The sequence below is a fragment of the Kazachstania africana genome, chromosome 5 (assembly GCF_000304475.1).
Source record: "Kazachstania africana CBS 2517 chromosome 5, complete genome".
NCBI classification, from domain to species: Eukaryota; Fungi; Ascomycota; class Saccharomycetes; order Saccharomycetales; family Saccharomycetaceae; genus Kazachstania; species Kazachstania africana.
Window position 1 is genome coordinate 429,257 of NC_018944.1, and position 24,723 is coordinate 453,979.

At 37.1% G+C, this 24,723-nt stretch overlaps 10 protein-coding genes across 10 annotated transcripts; 4 read left to right on the forward strand and 6 right to left on the reverse strand.

Annotated features, from left to right (window-relative positions):
* Positions 1–188: 188 nt before the first annotated feature.
* Positions 189–719, forward strand: KAFR0E02150 (uncharacterized protein; the record flags this gene model as incomplete). Its single annotated transcript, XM_003957454.1, has 1 exon — positions 189–719. One exon carries the CDS (start codon positions 189–191, stop codon positions 717–719), a length of 531 nt encoding a protein of 176 aa, XP_003957503.1.
* Positions 720–1,081: 362 nt separating this feature from the next.
* Positions 1,082–2,497, forward strand: TDA11 (Tda11p; the record flags this gene model as incomplete). The annotated part of the gene is made up of 1 exon (XM_003957455.1): positions 1,082–2,497. The coding sequence occupies one exon, from the start codon at positions 1,082–1,084 to the stop codon at positions 2,495–2,497; it is 1,416 nt and encodes a 471-aa protein (XP_003957504.1).
* A 27-nt stretch (positions 2,498–2,524) lies between these two features.
* On the reverse strand, positions 2,525–3,271 carry PEX18 (Pex18p; the record flags this gene model as incomplete). The annotated part of the gene is made up of 1 exon (XM_003957456.1): positions 2,525–3,271. One exon carries the CDS (start codon positions 3,269–3,271, stop codon positions 2,525–2,527), a length of 747 nt encoding a protein of 248 aa, XP_003957505.1.
* Positions 3,272–3,518: 247 nt separating this feature from the next.
* Positions 3,519–5,357, reverse strand: KAFR0E02180 (uncharacterized protein; the record flags this gene model as incomplete). Its single annotated transcript, XM_003957457.1, has 1 exon — positions 3,519–5,357. The coding sequence occupies one exon, from the start codon at positions 5,355–5,357 to the stop codon at positions 3,519–3,521; it is 1,839 nt and encodes a 612-aa protein (XP_003957506.1).
* An 896-nt stretch (positions 5,358–6,253) lies between these two features.
* Positions 6,254–6,673, forward strand: MPC2 (mitochondrial pyruvate carrier; the record flags this gene model as incomplete). The annotated part of the gene is made up of 1 exon (XM_003957458.1): positions 6,254–6,673. One exon carries the CDS (start codon positions 6,254–6,256, stop codon positions 6,671–6,673), a length of 420 nt encoding a protein of 139 aa, XP_003957507.1.
* A 210-nt stretch (positions 6,674–6,883) lies between these two features.
* On the reverse strand, positions 6,884–8,614 carry BRF1 (transcription factor TFIIIB subunit BRF1; the record flags this gene model as incomplete). Its single annotated transcript, XM_003957459.1, has 1 exon — positions 6,884–8,614. One exon carries the CDS (start codon positions 8,612–8,614, stop codon positions 6,884–6,886), a length of 1,731 nt encoding a protein of 576 aa, XP_003957508.1.
* A 785-nt stretch (positions 8,615–9,399) lies between these two features.
* SOL3 (6-phosphogluconolactonase SOL3) lies at positions 9,400–10,137 on the forward strand (the record flags this gene model as incomplete). The annotated part of the gene is made up of 1 exon (XM_003957460.1): positions 9,400–10,137. One exon carries the CDS (start codon positions 9,400–9,402, stop codon positions 10,135–10,137), a length of 738 nt encoding a protein of 245 aa, XP_003957509.1.
* Positions 10,138–10,229: 92 nt separating this feature from the next.
* On the reverse strand, positions 10,230–14,792 carry DNA2 (bifunctional ATP-dependent DNA helicase/ssDNA endodeoxyribonuclease DNA2; the record flags this gene model as incomplete). Its single annotated transcript, XM_003957461.1, has 1 exon — positions 10,230–14,792. One exon carries the CDS (start codon positions 14,790–14,792, stop codon positions 10,230–10,232), a length of 4,563 nt encoding a protein of 1,520 aa, XP_003957510.1.
* A 308-nt stretch (positions 14,793–15,100) lies between these two features.
* PRP8 (U4/U6-U5 snRNP complex subunit PRP8) lies at positions 15,101–22,378 on the reverse strand (the record flags this gene model as incomplete). Its single annotated transcript, XM_003957462.1, has 1 exon — positions 15,101–22,378. One exon carries the CDS (start codon positions 22,376–22,378, stop codon positions 15,101–15,103), a length of 7,278 nt encoding a protein of 2,425 aa, XP_003957511.1.
* A 305-nt stretch (positions 22,379–22,683) lies between these two features.
* Positions 22,684–24,555, reverse strand: CDC23 (anaphase promoting complex subunit CDC23; the record flags this gene model as incomplete). Its single annotated transcript, XM_003957463.1, has 1 exon — positions 22,684–24,555. One exon carries the CDS (start codon positions 24,553–24,555, stop codon positions 22,684–22,686), a length of 1,872 nt encoding a protein of 623 aa, XP_003957512.1.
* Between the last annotated feature and the right edge of the window lie 168 nt (positions 24,556–24,723).

Genomic DNA, 24,723 nt, shown 5'->3' on the forward strand with positions numbered 1-24,723 from the left:
TCTTCCCACCTTGTTAAGCTTGTAGCGCTACTCACAAAATTTTCAGCCCTCACTTTATGAAATAGGGCTAAAAAATTAAAAAAATGTCCTACTGAGATGGCGGCTAATTTGAACTTTATAATATACCAGTTAAGGCTGTGAGCTATTAATCCAGGAGGAAAGATAAGTACTGTGTTTTAACTAATAGTATGCCTACTAATATAGATAACGATGTTGTCCCAATAGCCACTTTTTGTAAACGATACGGGATATCTTTGGAAAGGCAAGAAAGCCTAGGCATAACTTCATCCAGATATTTGGAACAGATTAATGAGGTTGAGTACAACGGGCTGAAGGAAGAACTCTTACAAGAATATAAGAAAAGGAAACTTGAGGATGCTCTTCGCTCAAGAGAGACATTTAAGAGACAGAAACCTTGTTATGAAACCGAACTTTTGCATTCCACTTTAGTTTCTGAGGAAGAGTGCTTCGAACCAATTGTGATATCTAGTGAACAGGATGGTGTAAATGAAGCAACCATATGGAGCAACACGCTGGTTACACAATGCGAAATTTTACAGTCTGATGATATTCCCACATATAACTGTACAATGACTACAAATAACAGCTATATACTAGACCAGCAAACTTTGAACTACGATATGGAATTCAACATCCTAAACTCTGACAGATCTATCAAGGACAGTAGTCCTCCTCTCAACTTTGAAATTCTCATTTAAATGAAAAAACCCATTTATGCCTACAATTACAGTACAGCTACATCAATTCAGTTTAAGTGAATTACAGAGACGGACTGCCATATTTAAAGCTAAGCTTGAGGCCGAACAGCAACAATATGACGTTGCATTCAAGTTTAATTTCATGTCCACATCGGACCAATTTACGGAAAAACTTTGCTCTTCTCGGGCAGGATAGAAAATACTTTGAATTAAAGGATAAATCAACACATAGATGATAAATTATAGTATGATAAAAATACTTGGTCGCAGCACTAAAATCCAGAATAGCCCCATAAAAATCATTTTTTGTATTATTTACTAAACCGCCAAAACTATTTATACCTGATCTAGAAAATCATATTATGAATAAATTTGATGAATTTATACAAGAAACAGATAATGTGCTAGATATTGATACGAGCACAAGAGACACAACTGGACAAATAGCGCCTAAAACAAATGATACATCAAAAATACAATCCAAATCCCCCATATCAAAGTCGCGTCATACTACATCGCCGGTAATAAGCAGCAATTCTAAATTTCTAATTCAGAAACAATTAACGCCCACAAAAGTTGATGAAACTGTAGACCACCCATTAAGAGGCTCGCCGAACTCACATAGAGCAGGGACAGTAATATCTGCACCCTCTTCTGAAAAGTCAACCAGGACACGACCACGGAAACCAATTATCAATAAAAGAAGGTCATTGATACAACCTCTAATAACGCACTCACAAGAAAATACTTTTGAAATAGCGACCCAAGTAAGCACCCTACATTTGAATGAAAGACAGCATTCATCCACTGAGCATGACGTTAGCAACACTAACACTCAGAATTCTAAGCATTCAAGAGGAAGTTCGACCAATTCTCTTACAATAGACACCAATGATATTAATATGCTTTTAAAGAATCTAGCTAATAAAGAAATGGATCTGTTTGAAAGTAAACAGAAAATAGATGATTTGAGAAAGCAGTTATTATATCATGAAAAGTTATATGAACGACATTCAAATGAACTGAAAAATTTGAAAGCACAAGTATCAAAACATTTAACCGATAATGTCAGTGGTACCTCGACTCCCATGAAGTCGCAAAATGGCAAAAACCAAACTGAAACTTCTGAGAAGATTAAATATACTAACAATGCACTTGAAACGAGAGGGAAAACTAATAAAATCGAAGAAGTTAAGGACATTATAAATAAGCAAGAAACACATAAGAAAAGCATATCAAAACTGGAGCCAGAAGCAGAAAAAAGTCAGGCTAATGGATCAGTCTGGAGTAAGCCTTTAGCGATATTCAATCAATTTGATCAAATCTTACAACAGGAACTTGAGAAATCTTTAAATTGGGATAGCGAAACTTCACCGGAGAAAGAACCAGCTGGCAAAGATGGGACATATATGAACGAGGGCAAATCAAATATATTTGCCAGTGACTTAGGCAGTGACTACAATTATGTTAACATAAACAGTGCTACCACAAATGACGATACCGGTACCACAAACGGTAATTCAAGTAGTGTTTCCAAATCAATATGGAATTTTGTTAACGATGTCAGAACTGGCTTGCTAGGAATTGATGAAGAAATTAGCGAAGAGGAAGAAGAAGGTTTCAAAAATCAAACTAACGACAGTAGCGAGAATGGACAATTAATAAAGGAATTCAAGACGACAAAGAAATCGGCCCGAAGTAGCGGTAACAAGCTGAATTTCATTGACAATGATGAGGATCATGAAGTGAGGGATGTGGAAATGACGACATTTCTGTAGAATTTAAAAGGATTAAGATACTTATACTTATTTACGATCAGATATATATATATATTTCTTGCCAACAATTTCACCATTTGATAGAGAGAGTAACTCTTTTTTGGATTTATTTATTGTTACAGAACCGTCACTTATCTTTTGCATCAGGTTCATAAATTTAGAGTTTAACAGTTTCTCATTAGCTTTATTTTCAACGGCCATACCATAAATATCAGTAGCCGCATTCTGAAGCTCTTCTTGCTCATCATCAAGGGTTTCTAATGTATTTCCACTACTTTGTACCTCCTCTTGTTTGATATCTTCCTCTACAGAGGTGAAATCAATTTCCACATCTCCAAAAGAGATTGACTCTATCTGTCTGGGGATAACATTGAGTGAATTATTTCTATTGACCCCATACCAGCGATAACTATTTTCAGGTTCTCTCATCGAATTATTCAAACTAATTTTATCCCATCGACTACTTCGTATTGGTACATCCACATGTAGGTTAGTCTTATTCGAATTGGTACTATCGTTAAGCTTTATTTGCGAAAACTCACCTATCCAATTGTTTGGAGCGGGCCCCGCATTATTCATACTTAGTTTTAGAGGCGGCTCAGGGAGTTGAAATCGACTAATTGACGATTCTGTTGGCCTTAAAAACTCGTTTTCCACGTAATGCTCTCGTGCTGTTTGAGAGTGGCTTCTTTGCCTAAATACCGTACCACTGTCATTACTCTTGTCTACGAAATTCTTTACGGGATTCACATTACACTCTGAACTTGCATTCATCCTACTCAAAGCTAGTTTTATAGTGGTATCAGTCTACATTCAAACTTCCAAAGAATTAATTTTGTCTTTATATAGCATTTTGCCAATAAGATGCGATGAGCTTTTCTATTTCGCGGGGAATAATGTCCGTAAATCCGGGGTATATAAATTATAATTAAAGGTAACGTGACTTTTAAATATCGATGCATCAAACGTGTGGATTAGTTAATACATTCATGAGAGATTATTGAAACAAATATTATACACTTTATATATCGATTAGATTAGGATACGATTGTTGCTGTTGTTGTTCTTGCTGGAATTGCTGTTGCTGAAGTTGCACTTGTTGCTGTTGTATTTGCTGTTGTTGTATTTGTTGTTGTTGTTGCTGTTGTTGGAATGGATTATATGTTTGTGATTGATACAATGGTTGAGATACGACGTTGCTATTGGAAGTTAAAACAGTGCCTGTCCGTAACCCTTGTTGGGCAAATGGGTTGTGATTTAATGGATGGTCATCTTGTTCTGTGTAATTTGTCCTTGAGAAAGGGTTTACTTGTTCTTGTTGGCGCCTTTCTCTGTCAATGTTTTGTAAGGAGAATGGATTCTTTGATCCCGTAACAAGTGGCTCCAGAGGCATCGCATTTCCTGCCTTTCCAGTGTTGAAAGAGCCAATATTAGAGGTCTGAATCGTTGAAGCTGGTTTTACGGAAAACTCATTCGGCAGAATTGGCAATGGCTGAGTCATTGAAGGTTGTATAGGTTGAGGGAAATGTTGCATTTGTGCAGGCTGTGTAAATTGCAGTTGAACGGGTAAATTTGAGCCCGTTATGGAAGTGCCCAACATATGAGGTTGTGTCATCGAAGTAGGGAGCGTTGCAACCTGTTGTAGGTGTTGCGAAGGTTCGCTGGCCATAGTACCTGGGAACCCGGTCGTATTGGATGCAAATGTGGCCATCACTGGTTGCTGCTGTTGTTGATGTGTTTGGGTCACGCCGTTCATGAATGGATTAGTCGTAACTAGCTGAGATGGTAAAAGATTTTGTGGTTGCGCTTGATTGAACTGTGGTTGACTTGCGCTAGTCACAAGAGCAGCGTTAGTTGATTGTGGAGCAAATGGATTATAAAGTTGTTGCGAAGCGGTAGGAGACATTAGGATTTGTTGTTGTGTATGCAATTGTTGTTCCAGTTTCTTTTTTTGTTCTCTTACCTCATTCAATCTTCGTTGTGCAAAGGCATTAGTATCAATGGGTTCTTGATTTTCCAAGTTATTACTGTTATTAAAAGTGTTATGCGTATTTTCATCTTCTTTCAAATGTTCTTCTAACGATCTGACCAGTTTAGTGGTAATATGCTTGATGACAGGAATCTTTAAACCGATGGATTTGCCTGTCTTTAGGTATTTCACTACGTATTCAGTTAATTCGACGAATTTTTTATAAAGATCTAAGGTTCTTTCCGCATTACCATGTGTCAATTCAAAAAATGCCTCCAGTAAAGTAATGATACCTTCATTTAATGCGCTGTAAAGCTGTAAAAGATCGAATACAAGCAATTTGAATCCATATAATATCAATTCATTGTTTAATTCGAATTGTGAATATTTATTTTTGATTAAGGCAGAAATTTGCGTCTCTAACGATTCAACATGATCTAAAGCTCTTTCCACCGCTCTTATGTCCTGCGTATTATTAATAATTGATTTCAAAGAGTTATGATGTTCTCTAACGTAATCCACTCTAATGTTACCATATTCTTTACATCTAATTTTGATATAATTTGAATATCGTTCTAAAGCCCTTACGTCACTGGATCCACCTTTTAAAGCTTGGAAGTTGTCTCTCAATTGGAATACACTCAAGTCTTCTGAGAAATATTCTAGTGTTCTGTCTTTTTCACCCTCTCTAATTAATAGATGAATGACAATAATTGTCTTATAGACAACTGTCCATGCAGTGTCGGACAATCTTGAACTTAAAGCACTTACGATCTCCTGGAAATCACGTGGACTTGCAGATCCTAATAAAATGGGGTCGATATACTTTTGTTTTGGAGGCGCCAATTTGATTTTGGTGGCACCTTTAACCAATTTCACATATGTAGTCATTGTAAATGTGCCAAAAAGAGGACGACAGAAGACGAACAAGAGGTATATGAGTTTCGAAAAGAACTAAAATAAAATGAATGCTAAATGACTCCACAGATTAACCTCAATAAGTCCCTTAAAGACACCTTTCTCCTGATCTAGACTGTTCTGAAACTGTCGATTGTGCAAGAATTCAATATATAATTTTTGTTCACTGTGGGAGGGCCCCTATGTTAAGAAAAAAAGAGCTGACGAACAGTAGAATATCACGCACCACGACACACTCACATACAAAAATATCAACTAATTTGAAGTTTAGCAAGGCTGGAGGGACAGGATGGGTTTCTCGAGATCTGATAGTACTACACTGTCGCTAGCACCGTTGTGGTCATCGTCAGTGCCGTTGTCGTCGTTGTACTATCAGATGTCCGCGAAAACGAGTCATAGTCTAGTTTCGCACGCATGTTATGGACGGACCTAATATGTTTGATAGCACTCTGCTAGCGGGACCGCTGTTCTGAATTTGTTGTTTGTCGTGACCGTCAGGCAGCACTGGCTTTATCCGGCCTCTCTGTGTGATACAGATTACGATACTTGTTTTTCTCGAGTTTGCTGCATCGTTTTCTGAGCCAAGACCGTATTTTTCGACCTGTGTGGTGCCTTTAAGTTTTCTCGAGTGTCACACAAGCTTTCAGGCAAAGAGATTATTACTCATTTTACAAGCACTACTTTGGGCAATGGCTTGGGTATATATATATAACGTAAGCCAATGTCTTGCTTATAGGTTTGAGGCGGTATGTTTCTTGGAATAACACAGTAATTTGTTCTTAATACGTTGTTTACTTAGACTGCTAATTTCACATTGAACGAAAGACAGTCGTAAACAAGCAATTTTTGAATTCATCTATAGCATCACAATGGCAACAATAGGTATTGCATTTAGACGGTTCTGGCAAAGTGAAACTGGGCCAAGAACTGTCCATTTCTGGGCCCCTACTTTGAAATGGGGGTTAGTCATCGCAGGCATTTCTGACATGAAAAGACCCGTTGAGAAACTATCAGGCGCACAAAATTTATCCTTACTAGCTACGGCAAGTATCTGGATGAGATGGTCATTCGTTATCTTACCCAAAAACTATTTATTAGCTACGATTAATTGTTTTCTAGCATCAACAGCGGGGTACCAAATCTTCAGAATCACAGATTATAGACTACGGAGTGGTGATTCGATGAGTCAAGTGTTTAAATACATTATTTCTGGTCCGGACTCAACAGATTCCTCCAAGAAATTAATTACAACAACGACGTCAACTAACGGAAAGGAAGCTTTAGCCTGATCTTTTCGTTTTTCTATTTTTTATTCAATATTCAAATTCACAATGTCTTATTTTTTAGCAACATATATATCCATATTATTTATTAATACAATAAAACATGATAAAAAAATCAATTAACCTACTGACAAATATTTTTTTGTCTATGCTTACAAACTTTACATAGTTCCCCATTTTATTCTTTGAATGTATTAGTCTCATTCCATATTCTCATTATCCGAAAAGACCATCAATTGCATCGTAATTGATCTTACTTGAAAAACTTGCCTTTTGTAACATGTTTTTAACGCTATCAGCCGCTGTAGTATCACCTGTATCTTCAGCTGCTCTTAATGCAGCTTGCATCACAGATCTTTCTTTTAATTGTGACATCATACCAATGGCATTGGCAGGATCAATTTTATCTCCTGTCCCTTCCAATTTCGCCCTCTTACGTCTATTTCCTTTACTACCACCTCTTCTCTTTGACGTGGTATTACCAGCAATCAAATCTGCTTCTTCTTTCAATCTTTTATTTTCTTGTTCAATTAAATATTCCTCATTTATACCAACCCAAATTCTTTCCTTCAATTTTGATGCTTCTTCATCCAATAAGAGTCCATCTAATTCATCATCATCTACATCCTCTAAATTTTCAGGATCGTCATTGATCTTGGTCAATAGAGATTCTGTGGTTGGTAATAAATGTAAATTTTTCGGCCTATATGGATCCTTCTCTAATGAATAACCATCGATAGCATCTTGATAATGCTTCAAAGGCTTTCGTTCCTTACTTTCTTCTTCTTCATTATCTTCAAATTCTTCGTTCTTGAACTTCCCCTTGAATACGTGTTCATTGTCAATGCCATGCGTAGCTTTAATCCTCTTTATAACACGTTCTCTTTTCTTCGAAAATTCTTTCAGATAGAATAAGACTTCTTTTGAAGATAATTCTTGGGCGCCAAGGACCTGAGTAAGAATAGGATTTTCATTTAGCGCCTCTTCACTAGTTTGATTCTTTTCATCTCTTGATAGACGTTTCTTGATTTGAATTTCATTCTTACGGTTTTTCATAAATGAAGGGGGCCTTGATTCGTCGTCATTCTTGCTTGCATCAGCATCGTGATTTCTAAATTCTTCAATAGATAATTTCCCAGCATTAGTATGTTTGAATTCATTTAATCTCTTTTGTAAAGTTTCTTCTGCGACATGAGACACTGCCACGATTTCAGAATGAGTTCTTCTCAAATTATTCATCCTACATGCCAAAAGAACACACGCACCAGCTATACCGGCGGGTCTACGACCTTCGAACATCCAATCATTTGACATTCTTTGTGCCAATTTCACTGCATCTTTAACAACTTTAATTTTCTTATCACCCAATTCTAACTTTTCAGCAAAATGTTGTATGAAAATAGATGGATCAGCTAATGGTAACTCAGCAATATGTAGCTTCTTGACCATCTTCAAGAAAGTAGCACCAATAGAGTAGACACTGACTTGTAATCTTGACGAAAAATCAATTAACATATGATGAGTCTTTTCCTTTCTACAGGCCACGTAAAGACATGAAGCAATAACATTTTGTGATCTTCTACCTTGGACGAAATTATGAGCCAAGGCCAGTTTGTACCATTGAAATGCTGCATCGGTGATATATTCAGGAATACTTAAAGCGTGGGAGACAGCTCTTAATTTTCTTCTTGCATTCTTCAGAGTGTTTTCACGAGATTCGAGAGCTGAAGAGCCACCATGAGACATGAAAGACGCGTGAGACTGACCTGCACTGATGAAAGAACCCTGGATCATAGCAGCACCCGAGCTGGTCTCACCAAAAGTGACTTCCGAAACGATTGGGTTATCTTCTGAAACTGTACCACACTCTTTACAGACGAGATCATTATTTGCATTGGTCAAATCTCTTTCGAATTCCGTACCTTTACACTGTTTACAGACTGGCATTTCTTTCTTAATATCGTTAAACCTCTATGGGATATGTTTAGTATTTCTTACTTCTTTAAACTGTTGATATCATTAACCATATAGACATCTCGCTTTTCTCAAATTCATGACTTTACAACGCGATGATAGGTTTCGCGCCATAAGTTTATAGCAGATGGAAACTTTGGTAAATAAACATGGCACAACAGTTGGAGGAAAGTGGACCATTTGTGCTGTTCCTGGCGTGATTAGTTGATGTGTAGAGTGGCATTGGCGCAAGAAATGGATTCTGGGGCTTTTCGAACGGAGAAAATACGTCAAGATTCACGGCGGCTGCGCAGCGAAAGATGTGGTGATGGGACTAGATGAGAGAGATGACTAGAGAGAGCGTTCTTACGAAGTGTAGCAGCTTGATATATTGAGAGTGGGTGTATGTTATCATATTTCAGGGCGCATCTTCAGAGACTATTACAAAACGCACCAGGTTCAAAACAGAGTCTACAACACCTGCGGAAAAGCAATGCAAAAAACCACCAAGCCGCTAATGTAGCTACTAAGATGCTAAGATGACCATCAAATGACGCTGCTTGCTGAACTGATGGGCCCGAAGAGTGGCCTGCCAAATGGCTCATGGTGCAGCGTGTCACGTGACATCGCCATTGACGATGTGAAATTTTGAGGCATCGAACAAAAATGTGCAAGGTCGGCCTGTAAGGTTAAATCCCCTTGACACGGATTAAAAGCTCGAGCAAATTATTGATATACTATCTGTTAAAGTACCCTGCATTCCCGCAAGCAATTGAAGTATGGTTACCGTAAACAAGTTTTCTTCTTCTGACAAATTGGCCCACGAACTGGGCGAATACATCATTTCCAAACAAGAAATTGCCTTAGAACATTCAATGTTCTTCCAGATTGCCATTAGTGGTGGATCATTGACGAAAGTTTTGCAAAAATGTTTAATTGATGATCCAGAACTAGCACCAAAGGTCAAGTGGACCCAATGGAAGGTGTTTTTCGTTGATGAGAGATGCGTTCCCTTAGACGATCCTGATTCCAATTATGGCGCTTTCAAGTCATTGGTGCTAGACAGATTAACAAATAACGGCACAAGGCCTTCAGTTCACCCAATTAATGTCAAGCTGTTGGGTCAAAATGAAGCCATTGCCAAAGAATATGGAGAATTAATGCCAAAGGAGTTCCATCTATTATTACTGGGTTGTGGTCCAGATGGTCATACATGTTCTTTGTTTCCAGGTGAAAAGCACAGATATCTAATCAATGAAACAGAAAGAAGAGTTATGTGGTGTCATGATTCACCAAAACCACCTAGCGACAGAGTTACTGTCACTTTGCCCGTCTTAGCTGACGCTGATTTCATTACTTTTGTTGCAGAAGGTGCATCAAAACAGGATATCATGCAAGAAATATTTGATACTAAGAACATAAAATTACCTTGTGCACTTATCAATAATAAATTCGACAAGAAAGTAACTTGGTTTGTAAACGATGAAGCTTTCACAAAAGTCAAATCAACTTTTTAATAGATAAATATCTATTTCTCTATCATCAATCTACCAGCTTAACTACATCATATATCTTATATAGGTATGATCCTTTCTTATCTTTTTCAAGTTCAAAACTCTAACGTTTGTTTAGTGATTGGCTTGTCTTTCAGAAATCTCGAATTAGAGTCAATTGGCCTAATCGTAACTTTCCTCGCACAATGCTGAGTTGAAGCCTTATCCTCCTGTGGAAATTTATAAATATTAAAAACGTCAGCGGGTAACTCATAAATCCATCCGTTTGCTCCTAACATATTTATAAAAGAATTGATCTCTTTCACCGACCCAATGGTTTTTTTTGACCCTACTATAATTAATTTCGATTTAGCTCTTGTCATGGCAACGTTAACTCTTCTCAGCTCCCTCAATAAAGACCCACCATTTCGATCACTATTGCAACGTACCATCGATATGATAATACAATCTTTATCACGCCCTTGAAATTGATCTGCAGTAAGAATTTCCAAATCTGAGAACTTCTCTTTATTACGGAATTCTTTTTTCAGTAATCTTAGTTGGGCCCTATATAGTGTCATGACGCCAATATTCTCACAATTTATCCCACTTACTCGCATTCCTTCAACACATTGCTTGATAATTTCTATCTCTCCGATATTTGTGATGTTTTCGTTTTCTATTCTTTCAACTATGTCAGGATTATTTGTATCATAATTTAAAAACATTACTTTTCTATTAGGATCCAAGATATTGTACAACCAACCATCAAAATTCAATAAATGATGGTACCTCCTGACTCGTTCAAGATCCTCAAACTTTAAGCGTTGATTTTTAACAGCATCATTTCCACACTTCAATTTATCATTATAAATTAGAAAATTCGATAATTTGACGATATCCCCACACATTCTATATTGATAAGTTAATTCGACCATACTTTCTGGTCTATTTTCACAAAGTGTCTTAAAAAGTGAATTTTCTAATCCCCCATCTATCTTTGCATAAGCATTTTTTATTAATGGAGGCAGTTGGTAGTGGTCTCCAACTAAAATAAATTTTTCTGCAAATCTAATAGGACCCAGTGCAATTGGCATTGAAACCTGACTAGCTTCATCTAATATGACATAGTCAAAATCTTCTTGTCTCATAGAAAATAATATATCTTTTATTCCAAGGCATGTAGTGGCAACAACAGACATATTATTAATCAATTTTAAAAAGGTCTTATGGCTCTCTAATGAAACATAATCTGGTATTAAATGTTGTGCTTTGGGATGGATATTTCTCCTTGAACCTAGTCTTACTATTGAAATATTAGAATCGAGCAACTTCAGTAAAATGTTATCTACTGCAGAGTGGGTATATGATGTCAGCAATATTTTTTTATTATTACTCACTAAAATTTTGATTATTTCTGCAATTACAGTTGTTTTACCAGTCCCTGGCATACCCAAAATTAATGCATAATCCTGAGCTCGTAAAACTTTATCGATGGCTTGTTTTTGATCCACATTCAAATCAGTTCTGTCTGCATCCCATACGAACGGTATTGCTTCGTTATTTGGGATAAACTTAGGTGGTTCATTATCAATTAATAGTTTTCTCATTCTTTCATCACCCCCTTCTGATTTTTTCAGACATCTAATCTCGCCAGTAGTTTCACGTTCAGTAGCAAAATCTCCTGACTTTATTGATGGTAGAAAAAGATTCAAAATATTGAAACGTGCATTGGATAAATTCTGATGTATATCATTTTTGTCAATTCTGAAAGTAACACTATTCTGTCCTTGTATCGTAGTAGATTCATCTATACTAGGATCAAACATACTTTTAATTGAAGTTTGTTCCGTCATATAATTGGTCAACTTGTTATTCAGTAATTTCCTTCTTGTAGATATTGTAATCGAATTTTTAGTAATGTCGACGGCATTTCCTTGGCATAATGCAAAGTGACCACTTTCGTCACTAACAATAATCATATCATGGTTGTTAATCTGAGAGTTCAACATTGAAATATTTTCATCCTCCACTCCCTTTCTTACAAACTTGTAGAAATATAACTGGCTTTTTCTGTCCTTCTTTATACTATCAATCATCAGGCCGGAAATACAACGGCCATTAAGAGATTCTCTGGTCTTGGGATCAACCATAAATATCTCTTGGTTGATGCTAGTAAGGCTGGATTCCTCCTTGCTAATTAAGTCATTACATTTTAGGAAAAATTCCTTGTACCTACCGAGATTAGGCCCCAAATGATCGGTAAGTGTGTTGAATTCTTCTTCGGATATACCAGAGCTCCCAGCTTCACCCCCGTCTATCAATTTGTTCAAAACCATACAGGTTGGTTTGCTTACACAAATGTCACAATACGAGTCCCTCAATAATGGAGGAAGTTGAAAATTTATCCTCTCCTTTGTCGCTACTACTCCAATTCTATGCTTGATACTCGTTACAAGTTTGTTTCTAGCCATCAGGAGATGCTTGATTGAATTCAAAATTCGAGGGAATTTTGTCATTTGAGTGTCTCTTGTATAGTACATCAGAAAAAAATCCACTGGCATTTCATACCTGTCGTTCAAGAGTAGCGTATAGATTAGACCTTGGACCTCATAGGAGATACTTCTCGATTTACCAGTTTTGACCTCCATTGGAACAATATATTTCTTATTTTTCACATGAGCTTCTACTGTAGCATCAAGAAATCCTTTTAAGCCATATACTGGCGACCATATATTTTCTTCAATATCTATAACGTTGGATATGGAAATTGGTTCGGTGGTTCTGGCCCCTGAAATAAGAACATAATTACCATAATTGTCTTCTTTGACGTTATCATGTAGAAATTTCAATATATTGTGTACATGCGTATTCAAAATTTCTTCTCTGACTTCCTCTATGGTTTTATCACAAACAATTATTGCAAAAGAATATGCTTCCAGTAAGCTATCAAGACATTCAGACAAATATTCCAAAGTTATTGAAGTATTGCTACACCTGTATTTCAAGGCACTCTGTAACAATTCGTGAACAATATTTCCAATTGTCATAGGTAAGCTAGGCTCTCCTCTTGGGTCCTGAAAAAAATTGTCCAGAACACTGCTTCTCATGCACTGGACAGATTTCCCTACAGTTGTTGCTGACACTAATATGTCAGGGTTAAGTACCAAAAGGTTGTCGTTGACCCTATTGGTAGTAGGATCTCTATCATCTGATAACAGTCTCTTATTTGATGCATCCTTTCCTTCAACTATATGTATAATATCACCTTCGTCAAAATCTAGATATACCCATGGATTTCGGAGAATGACTGAACTTTTTTTACCATACTCATCAATACATGTAAGAATCTTTTGTTTACCAATGTTGGTAAGTTCTCTTTCAACAGAATTGAGTACGACTAGCCGTACAACTCCTTTTCGAGCAACAACGGAGTGTGCTAACTTCTGATACCTTTCGAATTTATTTGGTTGCTCAGTCATCGCCGATTTTCTCTCACGTTGCTCTAATTTAAATATGTCAAGGTCCTCTAGCAATGAAGCGTCTGACATTTCTTCGTCGGTCTCATCAGATTGTGAGCCACTTTGTTTCAACAAAAATTTTGTGGTGCCACTATTATTAGAAGCAGAATTTGACATATCGTGAGAAATCAGATGTACTTCACCAAGAGCCATTTTTGATGTATTGCCTTCAGCCTTATTTACATATGGAACAGATATACTGGGTTTTTCTGATATCTTAGAATTTGGATCTGTATCAGGCCTCGTCGTAATGGATGCTCCTTCATTTTTTTTATAAACTACCGTAGTTGTATGCCCTTTTGGCAAAGCTCCCTGTGAAGTGTCTTTCTTTGCTAAGAGATCCATCAGAGAATCGTCCTCACTACTATTTTCTAAAAGCTCACTAGGCTGAGCGTCTTTCGCTACATTTTTGGCATTTATTATATCAGCAGTCGTTTCAGAAGGTGATGAAGGAAAAGTTGATAATCTAACTGCCTCCGATTTTGATCTTATGTCTCCCTCAATATCATTCAAAATGTCGTCAATGTCTCTAAACACTTCTTTGTCAGTCTCGGAAGCGGATTTTGTTCTACTTGCAACTTTTACTCCTGTGGAGCTTGGGGATTTCGCAAAATGATCATGATCCTTCATGTTTGTAAAATTCACCACCGTCCTCCACCGTGTAGCAGCTATAGGTGTAGATGAAGGGTTTTGTAGTATATCAGTGCTTATAATATCATCTGAATGGTCTTTCGGACTATATGATTTATCAGAAACTTCTTTTTTATTTGGACTATATTTCCATATAACCTCTTCCAATGGCCCTTGCAATTTTTCAACCGAACTCTTAGGAAACGAAGTGTCCTGATTGGATTTTATTGGTATATCTTTTGTTGTTTTGGAATTATCAGATATCTTCTGTTTCTTGGCTTTTGGGGAAAGTGTTGTGTTCTTGGAACCAGCTGAATTCCTGATCTGTGAAACCGAAATTGATTTTAATATGGTCTGCGGAACAGTCTCTTTAGAATTTAAATTGTTGATGGGGGCAAATTGATATTTAGTTTTCCTTCTGCTTACAGAAGTATTACTTTTTTTGTTCAGCTTTTGATCCTTATTCCTCTCATGCTCTATAAGTCTAGCTTGCGTGGAGATTCTCCTCCTTTCTGGTGTTTTTGGCATAAGTTTACCCTCTACAGCTGCAAAAGAACGAGCCTGTGCTTATTATAGATACTCTTAGAGTTCTATTCCTTTGAATGGAGAGCAGACAATTGCTCATCCAAAAGCTCAAACCACTAAATGCATCGCGTAATTTTCTCAGATCAACGCGATATAGTGATATTCATCACTTGACCCAAATAGGATAACAGATAAGATTAGTAACTGGCTTGGACTAAGTCTCTTCTAGAAAGTATCAAGTGAATATTAAAAGATAACAACTATCATATATAAATGTATATAATTCTTGAAGTGTGTGCCAAATGGTATTTTCATGCGAAAACATCTTCTTGTTCCGCCTCTAGTTGCTCATCACCTGCGAGTTCGTTGAACTGAATGAAATGATTGGCGCGATGTAACTCACTGTAAAACTCGTGCGGTATGCCAACTCTCATTTCATATTGATACTCAGGGTTGAAACTTGTTCCTATGAAAAGATAATTCCATACGCTGTCGGATGGAACTATAACATTACCGAGGATACGGTCAGATAATAATAGTTGTGCATGTGTACTAAAAGATGGTTCAAAACCTTCAGGCATAGTATCAATAACTTTACTATTTTCGAGGCCCCATTGGTAACCTTCCTCCGATAAGGTATATGCAGCTAGCGAAACTAAACCTGGTCGAGAACAGATACTCAAATCGATTAATTCATCATCACCGTTCTGGGAAAAGAGTTTAACATGAGTAGAGACTTCAGCAGCAGACATAAATTTTAGATCATCAAATTGAGTATGTATCCACCCCAGGAGCTCCAAATCTTCTAGCCCTGGTATATTTTCAATGTAAGGAATTTTGCTTAATTCTGTAGTTCTACTATTACCTAGTTGCGGAACTAAAGCTATGGTTTTAATTTCCTTAATATTAGGATGGTCTGTTGGGGAGTTACCAAAAATGTACGCTGCCACTTGGATTCTGACGTCTGAAATTTCGACAAACTTTTTCAATAAATTCTTTGGTAGCACATATATATTCTTATCTTCCACAAAATCATCGGATGCTACGTAGATATTCTTTAGACGTAAATGCAGCAAGCTATTTGCAATAGCATCTTTTCTCCACTCGTTTCTACTACTAAATGACTGTGATTCATAATTTGTAGAAGTAACCACAACGATCTCCTCACCCTGTGCATTGACGCTCTTGGTTTTCATGACAGTAGAAGCCCCAGCTCCTTCGTCAGCATTTGCACTTTCATTCCTAGCGGCCTCCAGTTCTGCCATTTTTTGTCTTTTAACAGAAGGAGCCTTTATATTTTGACCCAATATCAAATCCTTTATTTCTGTCTGTGTTAATGCAGAAATATTAACATTATATTTCTTACCATATTCACTTAAAATAAGATCACGCATCTGTGTCTCAATAGAAATCCACTGTTCTTCTGTAAAAGAAGGCCATAAATGATTAGACTTTATTGTGATGGTTGGATCACCCAATAAAATCATTTTTGCCTTTTCTTCATCCGTTTTTAGACCTCTCAACAAAAGGATCAATCTTGAAAATGCAGTATAAGATGAGATTTTCTCTAACCAGTCGTCATAAATATTGAAAAGAACCATCTGTGGCTCCGTAGCCTTTAAAACAACATCTGACAGTTTGTCGATAGACATCGCCGCGGAAAATGGTAGCCTTAGTTCGGTTGGTCTTATTGAAATATTTGGGAAATCAAGCATGTGAACTTCTAGAGGATCTAACATGGCCTTGCGGGTAACAATAAGTTGTCTCGGTTGTTCTTCTTTAGGAAGGGACCTTACGAGGGCACTAACTTCTTCAGCAGTCTTCCATTTGGCCAATTGACTCAATCTTTTTTGACCGGCCCAGACAGATGTATGAATAATTTTCAAGAACAAATGACCTGTTTTTGGATTCAAAGTGAAAATACAGCCATTAATTGCTTTGGTAGCAACATTGCCCTCAAATGTTTTATGAACAGTCACACGATAAACATTGGTATCATCTACGAAGAGTTTGACTTCATTATTGAATAACTCAGCATAATTAGATGAATTCAGGAACGGTTCTTGAACATTAGATTGATATATTTGAAGACCCTTTCTGATACGTTCCCGAAGAACATACAAAGCAGGATTGGCTTTCATTATTGTCCTCATACTGTTTTGAATCAAAGGCTTTAAACCATTGAACCAATTACCATAGGCATCATACATGTTGTATGCTAAATCAATACCTATCATAACACCTGTTGGAGAGGGATACATACTGGTATTATCCGTAGTATAGTCCAAAAATTTAGCACGGACATAACGTGAAATATCATGGGAGTCGTAATCCCCATACCTTAATTGAACATCAATCCACATTTTGTTTGTTACAGCTGCATTATAGTTATCATTTGTCTCGTGTAAAAGTGATGGTTCAGAAATTTCCCATTGGTGCAGACTATCTATTATAACATCGGCAGCCGAGGAATTCATTTTATAGGACTTACGAGGATGAACAGCCTCCTTGTTCACGGATTCTATTTGGAGGACATCCATTTCACCGTCAAGAATTTGGCAAACATCAAAAACAATACTTTCGTGGATTTTTTGCCAAAGATGTGCACGGAATATCTGAATTAATGATATTTTTAATGTAGGAATCTTACCATGTAAAAATATACCAGTTAAATCCAGTTGCACAACAAAACCAACATACACATTAGCTCTGTTTATTGTTGGTGACCACCAAAGCGTGAACCGACGATTGGGAATCTGGCTTAAACCTGTTCTCTGTGCATGTGTCAACTTTTTGAACTGCATTGAGTCTTCAAACCCAGAAGCCTTTTCCCAAAAGAGACCTTCCCAAGAACTAAAGCCGGTTCCCTTGAACAATGTATGTTCTAGAATGGTTTCAATACCACCAAGAGCTTGTATCACATCAGTACGATACGCATTCAAGTTCCATAATTTACCATCATGACTTGAATTAGTCCACCAAAATGGACTATTCCTTTCAAGCGAATACTGTTTGAACTCCTTACGGACTCTGTGACCTCTATCATATGCCAATGTGTGTCTATCTTTTTGGAAGAGGGTGCTAATACGAGGAATCCCCTTATCCCATGAACCTTCTAATTCTTCGAAGGCCAAACGACGATTCTGTCTTATTGCTTCTTGACGTTTAGCAGCATATTCCGCCCATACTCGCTGAGATTCTAAAAATTCATTTTCCCAAGTAGTGATGTAACGAAATACAGTTGGAATCATTTGTTCTGCCTCATGTGTCATACCAGCACGAAAGTGAGTAATACCTGTATCGGTTTGTCTAGACCAGGTTAGATCAGAAGCTGGAATCAAAATATGTGAAGCGCTTATCATCCCCAAACCACCTAATTCCTTTGGTGTATAAAAAACTGCAGGCGGAAAACGAGTAGGCATTTTGGAATTCAGTCCCAGTTTGACTCTATTCTGAATCCGCGTTTCAGCCTTTACTAGCACGTCTAATAGAGATTCTGTAGAAACAATTGCTTCTCTGAAGTATGTAAATAAGGAAATCACAGCAGTGTTCCACTTAGCAGCAATTTTTGTAAACGTTGTGGAACCGGCAGCCATCAAAATACCTCTTACTCTACTTTCGAACTTTTTTACTTCTTCATCAGATACTCTCAAGTAAGCCTTTGCTGTCACCTGTTTTGTAGAGTCATCAATCAAGTCCCATACACTTTCACCCGTGATAATAACTTCGCTAGTTCGAATTCTTGGTAGAAGTCGTGCTTCGAAACCACACATGGAAAATAAAAGATTCGGATTGTTTTTACTATAGACCGACACAAAGGAATCATCCCAAGTAATATTTGCTAAAGAAGCAGGTATACGTTCTTGGATTTCCCAGAATACGGCTCTTCCCAGATTGACATCTTGGCGCATCAATCTCATTCTTGAATCTTTTGGCCAGCATTTCTTATTATTATAACCAATTGCATTTTCAAAGTTCGGATCTGGATTTTCAGCCAGATAATCACCTGAAAGTTCATCCGCGTCTTGTTCACTGAAATGAAATAAGATGTGAATTTTGTCTAAATAACGAGAGTATAGGCGAATTGGATGTCTTGTTTCGATAGCCACACTCTTAAATTGCATGAACTCATTTGGATTACTGGGTAAACCAGCTAGATCAATCGCCCTATCGGGGCCCAAAACTAGCAAATCAATAATGAGACCATAATACTGATAAATAAATGGAGTAAATTGTAGCCCTTTGATAAGACCGTACTTATTGACGTGTGACATATCCTTGAAATTCATGACTACATTGTTCTTTGCTGTCATATAATCTGCAATATTTGGATCTACGATCAATCTTAACAGTCTGTTTAACAGTGTAAAATCAATTTTTTCGATTATGCCTCCAAGCGTGGTTTCTAACATAACCGTCGACTGTCCTTTGGAGACATCCCAGACATCTGAGACGTTATTTATTCCCTGTGCCCATTTGTATACCAAAAGGGGAGGTATTTCGGCGTCATTTGGTTTGATCCAATTGGGAAAAAGCTTTCGTTGATCTGCCTCATACCATAAGTACTGATCTAAGTAGGCATCGGTAATTTTTTCGAGCGGATCAACCGTATAAACTGGCGATATATATTGATAATGTTCCATCATTGACAAATCGACAGGCTTAAAAACTCTTTGAGTGAGCAAGTACTTCTTAATTCTGATTAGTGTATCATGTGGGTTGTCGTACGCCTCCTCTATGAGAGCCAATTCTTCTCTTTCAGAAGCATTTAAACGTACTTTTGAAGCATAAGCGTCCTTTAAGTTTTCTAACGCAAGGACCAAGATTTTAGTATCATTTTTATATGTTAAAGGAGGGAATGGTATAGATGAAAAGCTTCTGGTTTCTAGCCAGTCAACTAGGGTAGAAAATATTGAGGTAGCTTCGTCTGGCGTTATTTCAGGCCCATTTTTTTCTATTTGTTGCTGTCTTTCTTGTTCATTCTTGATCCAGAGTCTTGTCAACCTTCCTAGATTTTTCTTAACGACAGTTTTTTCAACATGAACACCTCTTTTAATACGTTCACGATTATAATGGGCTGATGAAACCCAACCGTCGGCCTTAGCCTTGATGTAGCGTTCAATTATATTTTTGATCGGCTCTGGCATTCCTGGAACCTCCCATGGAATGTTAGCTTTCCAACACCTCCAAGCCTCGCTTAAATGTTGTAAGATCGTTCTGGCCTTATTTTGTCTGAGATTTTCTGGCATCATATCTAAAATATCATTCATTACTGAGCCTCTCAGCTCCAAATCATAATACGCATCAGATCTTTGTTTTGTAGTGGTTTTCACGACTTCGTTAGAACGACCTTCAAACTGTCTAGTTAATAGATTTCCGAGCCATCTTTCAAGTAGAGGGATGATACCTCTCATGAAAAATATCCAAACTCTCCAGGCAGGCTGCCAGAAGCCACAACCTGGGCCTTTACCTATAATTTTGTTAAATCTATAGTACACAACATGTTTTAAATCTTTGCATGCTCTAATTTGATGCATAACTTTGTATTTGTAACGGTAAATACCCGTTAACTGACCAAGATGATTCAAAATATAATATATTCCATCAGCAAGTTGAAACGCATCAATATTACCTAACCTAAACTGTACATGAGCATCAACCAAGAGTTTAACCGATTTTAGTATTTCTCTCATTAAATGAAAAGCATTCCCGAATCTTGATTTTTTCCTCTCTTTTGTTGTAAGCGTTTTTGTCGGTTTCAGATTAAAATTATAGTCGAGATGTAAATAAGTTAAGCCTTTGCGGTTAATTAATAGATTAAGCATATTGTGTCCTTGGCGGCATAGTTGTAGCCCCGCCTCTACCCAATCAATAGTCGTTTGTTGAAAATATTTTGTATTTCGAAGACTCTTTAAAAGCTTTATTTTTCTTTTATTTCTTGAGGAAGTTTTCTTGAGCTCGTTAGCTACATAATTTTTCAACAGCTTTTGATAAGAAACTCTAACTTTTACAGGATAGTCTTCGTCAGGATGTTGTAAGTACCATTTTTTCACTAATGGCACATCTTGGGCTCTAACTGTTCTACCGTTTCTCCTATTGAATGGGAATGTTGCATTGTAAAGCTCTAATGCACCTTTAGTCTCGGAGGTGTAGAGTTCAGTTGTGGACATTAGGGGCAAAAAAGTTGGTGTTAGAATGAAAGGATCTTCCTCAGTTTGTCCTGCTATTTCAGTAGATGCAGGTTTTCGCTCTTTTGGAATATCAGTAAATATTATAGGATTCATTGATTCATGAAAGTAGAATGTTTCGCGCTCTTCGTCAGTGTTTTTGATAAAGCAGGAGATGGGGTCATTGTACCATGACAGTTCAACATTACGAGGACGTGAATTATATAGATGTGGAAAAGCGACTCTGTATTCGCTCCTTATTGGAACTCTAAAGATAATTCCATCGATTGAGTTGAACTCGTTATAATCTTCATCTTCTTGGTCTGGGTATAAAGGCTCAAACTTTGGGCCGCCTGGAATAGTATTGTTCAATGCTTTTGAAGTAAAAAATGATTTCTTATCAAACAGGTAGTAGTAATTATTGTCCATTATTTCGTTCCTTATAGGGCTGGATAAACGATAAAGATTTTCCATTATTGGAAGATCTAGATGCCAACGCTTGTAAGAAGTACCGTTTATTCTATTTTTATCGTCAATGAGGGGATGTGGATCATAAAGCCAGTTTCTGACAGCATCGTCATCGTAGGAATCTAATTCTAACGTTACTGATTCGGGACATTCGAGGCTTTGGATATACTCTGGGTACGATAAAGGAGGTTCATCATCATCAAATGGTGGGAATCTCATTCTTTTAAAGTGTACTCTGTCACGTTTTTCTCTTCTCATAGCTAGCCACATGGTAGACCACTGTGATATATATATAGGTTCTATTACTCTTGGTGATTCATTAACAAAAGTAATGGCGCCGGATACATGATACAACACTTTTACCTCTTTGACCTGTTCCCATGGTTGTGGCATATTTTCTAATAGTTTCAAAACAGCATGAGGCATGTATTTTAGTGCACCAAGATATGCCCTCTTATCTCGATTGAACCTACTTGATGTCATGTCAGAGTGGCCCTCAATAATTTTTCGAAGATGTTCTGGCGGCATTTCCACTTTATTTAGATTAATTTTGCCTTCTTTTTGGCTCTTTTTCCGTTTGTTATTCAATTTCATTCTCTTGTTGTCAACCTTTTCATCTATATGTTCTTTATGTCTCTTCCTTTTGTCGTTAGTAAAATGATCCCTATTAATCACGCCTTTATTTACTGTATCACTAGAGTCTCCATCAATTTCGAATCCAGGCGGCATTGGTGGGGGTGGAAGTTCATCTTCAAATACAGCAGAAGGAGAAATTACCTCATCATCCTCAAAACCTGGAGGTGGTGGTGGTGGCAATAGCTCATCATCAAATCCAGGGGGCGGTGATGGCACGTCTTCAGATTCAAAATCTGACAGAGATGGCGGAGGGATCACATTGTCTTCATCATTTTCGTATCCTGGAGGTGGTGAAGGCGGAGGAATAATATCATCCATTTCTAAAACAATTTTTTATTGGTAAAATGTAAATCAATAGAAAAGAATGAGGAAGTGATGACGCACTTGAGAAGTACAATAGATGTAACAATCAACTTCGGACACTTCAATAAGCAGACAGTGTATGGTATAAAGTCCTTTGTCTTTATTTACTTAATTTGGCCCAGTACGATGATATATTAAAAAAGGCTTTCCACTATGAAATTTTTCATCGCTTGGAAACGCTTTGTATAACAAACGGGTATGAAAACCCAAGACAGCTGGGTCAAACGAGTTAACTTTATATAGAATATACATATAAATAATCATTTCATCTTCTCTCGACAGAGTCTGGCTATGTATCTTGCACTGTCTATCTGCAATGAAGTTCCGTTTGTTATGCCAATAGCATAATTGTATGCCGTTTCGTAATTCTTCAATTTTATTTCGTAGTTTGCCAGCCATATAGTTGCCTGTACTACCTCATCCGTTATGACACCTTCCATCGACCTATCTAGTTCGACACATTTCAGCATATTGGATCTACAACTTTCTGTGTCTAAAAGCTTTTCATATTGTTTGGCGAGTTCGTAATGCAAAACTATATCTTGATCCACGTTATTCGATAGTTGTAAGGCCCTTTGGTAGCATTTGATAGATTCTTTTGAGTTATTCATCTTCGCGTAACAAGATGCAAGTGCTTGCCACATTCTACGATCTAATGGTCTGATAGTACATGCTCTTTGGAAATAATACAATGAATATAAATGCATATCTGACACTTCATATGCTTGTCCCAATCCGTACCAAGCTTTGAAATCCCTTTCATCAATATCAATGGCTCTTCTGTAACATTCAATAGCAGCATTAGAGTTCTTTAATTCAACAAACTCGTGACCCATAAGGGTCCATGCCCCAGTAGATTTTTTATCAAGGGTTAGAGCCCTGCGGAAATACATTATTGATTTTTCATGTTCTTGCCTAGAACTGTAATAATTTGCCGCTATACAACATGATTCGGCTCTGAACTTATCTATTTGCGATACAAATTGAGCTAAATAGGCTAACTTCGAATGTTTTTGCATGACGTAGAGGATATTGGAATAAACGTCGAGATCTTCTAACCTGTAGGGATCAGATTTAATAATTTGATTGAAGAGTTTTTCTGAACTAATGTAATCCATATGGTTATAATAGACTAAAGCATGCTGAGATTTCAAATATGCAAAATTTGGAGATATTGAAAGTAGATATTCTAAATTCATTAAGAATTCATCTATATTTCCACCGATTTCTTGGTAAAGAGCCAATTTGAAAAATTTAATCATTATATTGTTCTCGGTGGAAGATTGCGTGAATATATTATTACTTTCTTTCAATTCAAATTTTTCTGCTAAATGTTTTGTGAGAATTAACGATTCATCAGGTCTTGACACACAATCTAGTAATTCCACCCAGCAGGTCCAATTGAAAGAATAAAAGGATAATGACTTCAAAAAAGCTGTGATTGCGTGTGATTTGTTCCCCTGGCGAGAAAGCAATACACCCTTTAAGTAATAAAGAAGGGCAAGCCCCAGACCGTCTATCTGTTCATTGAATGCGTGCTGTTCTATATATTCCTTTAATTCATTCAGTAGGATGGTTACACTTGTTTGCTGACCATCTTCAGATATCTGAACATCAGATTTGTTTTTATTTTCAGAAAAGACTGGATTGTTTATATTGTCTTCATTTGAATCGTTATCCGGCGACTGAATTCTTGATGATTCACCAACCATTAGCATAGTTTCAGTACTCTCTATAGTTTTTTTGTCCCATGATAAGTAGGAGCAGTATAATTTCAAGAATTTCAAACGTGGCTCCACTACATCCTTGAGAAAGTAAGAGCATCTGTCAAATTCTTTTGAATCGAATAGGCTGGACGCCAATAAGTATAGATCATATTCCTGTTCTGACATGCCTGCATTGACCTGAGGTAACTCATAATTCATCCTGCTTTTCACAGAATCGTCTCTTATTGGTGATTCATCTGGATCTACCACATAACGCGGAACTTGTTGATCAGCCATACCCTGGAGCGCTTCAGCAGACCATTTGGCGGATTTATGCAGTTTCCATTGTGATAATTCCAGTACAGATCTTCTTAAACTTGATTTAGTATCGTGAATAATGTCAATTAGGTTATCCTGAACCATCATTGAACGAATTTGTCACTACACCACTGTCTTTTATACACTTTTATTTGTGCTCTTTTCGCATCTCTCTACTTTTAAATTGAAACTTGAAAAAAATAAATAGTTGATATAAAAAGCATAGATGCAATATTAAGCAATAAAGATAGGTTCCGGTGTAACTGAGACTATATA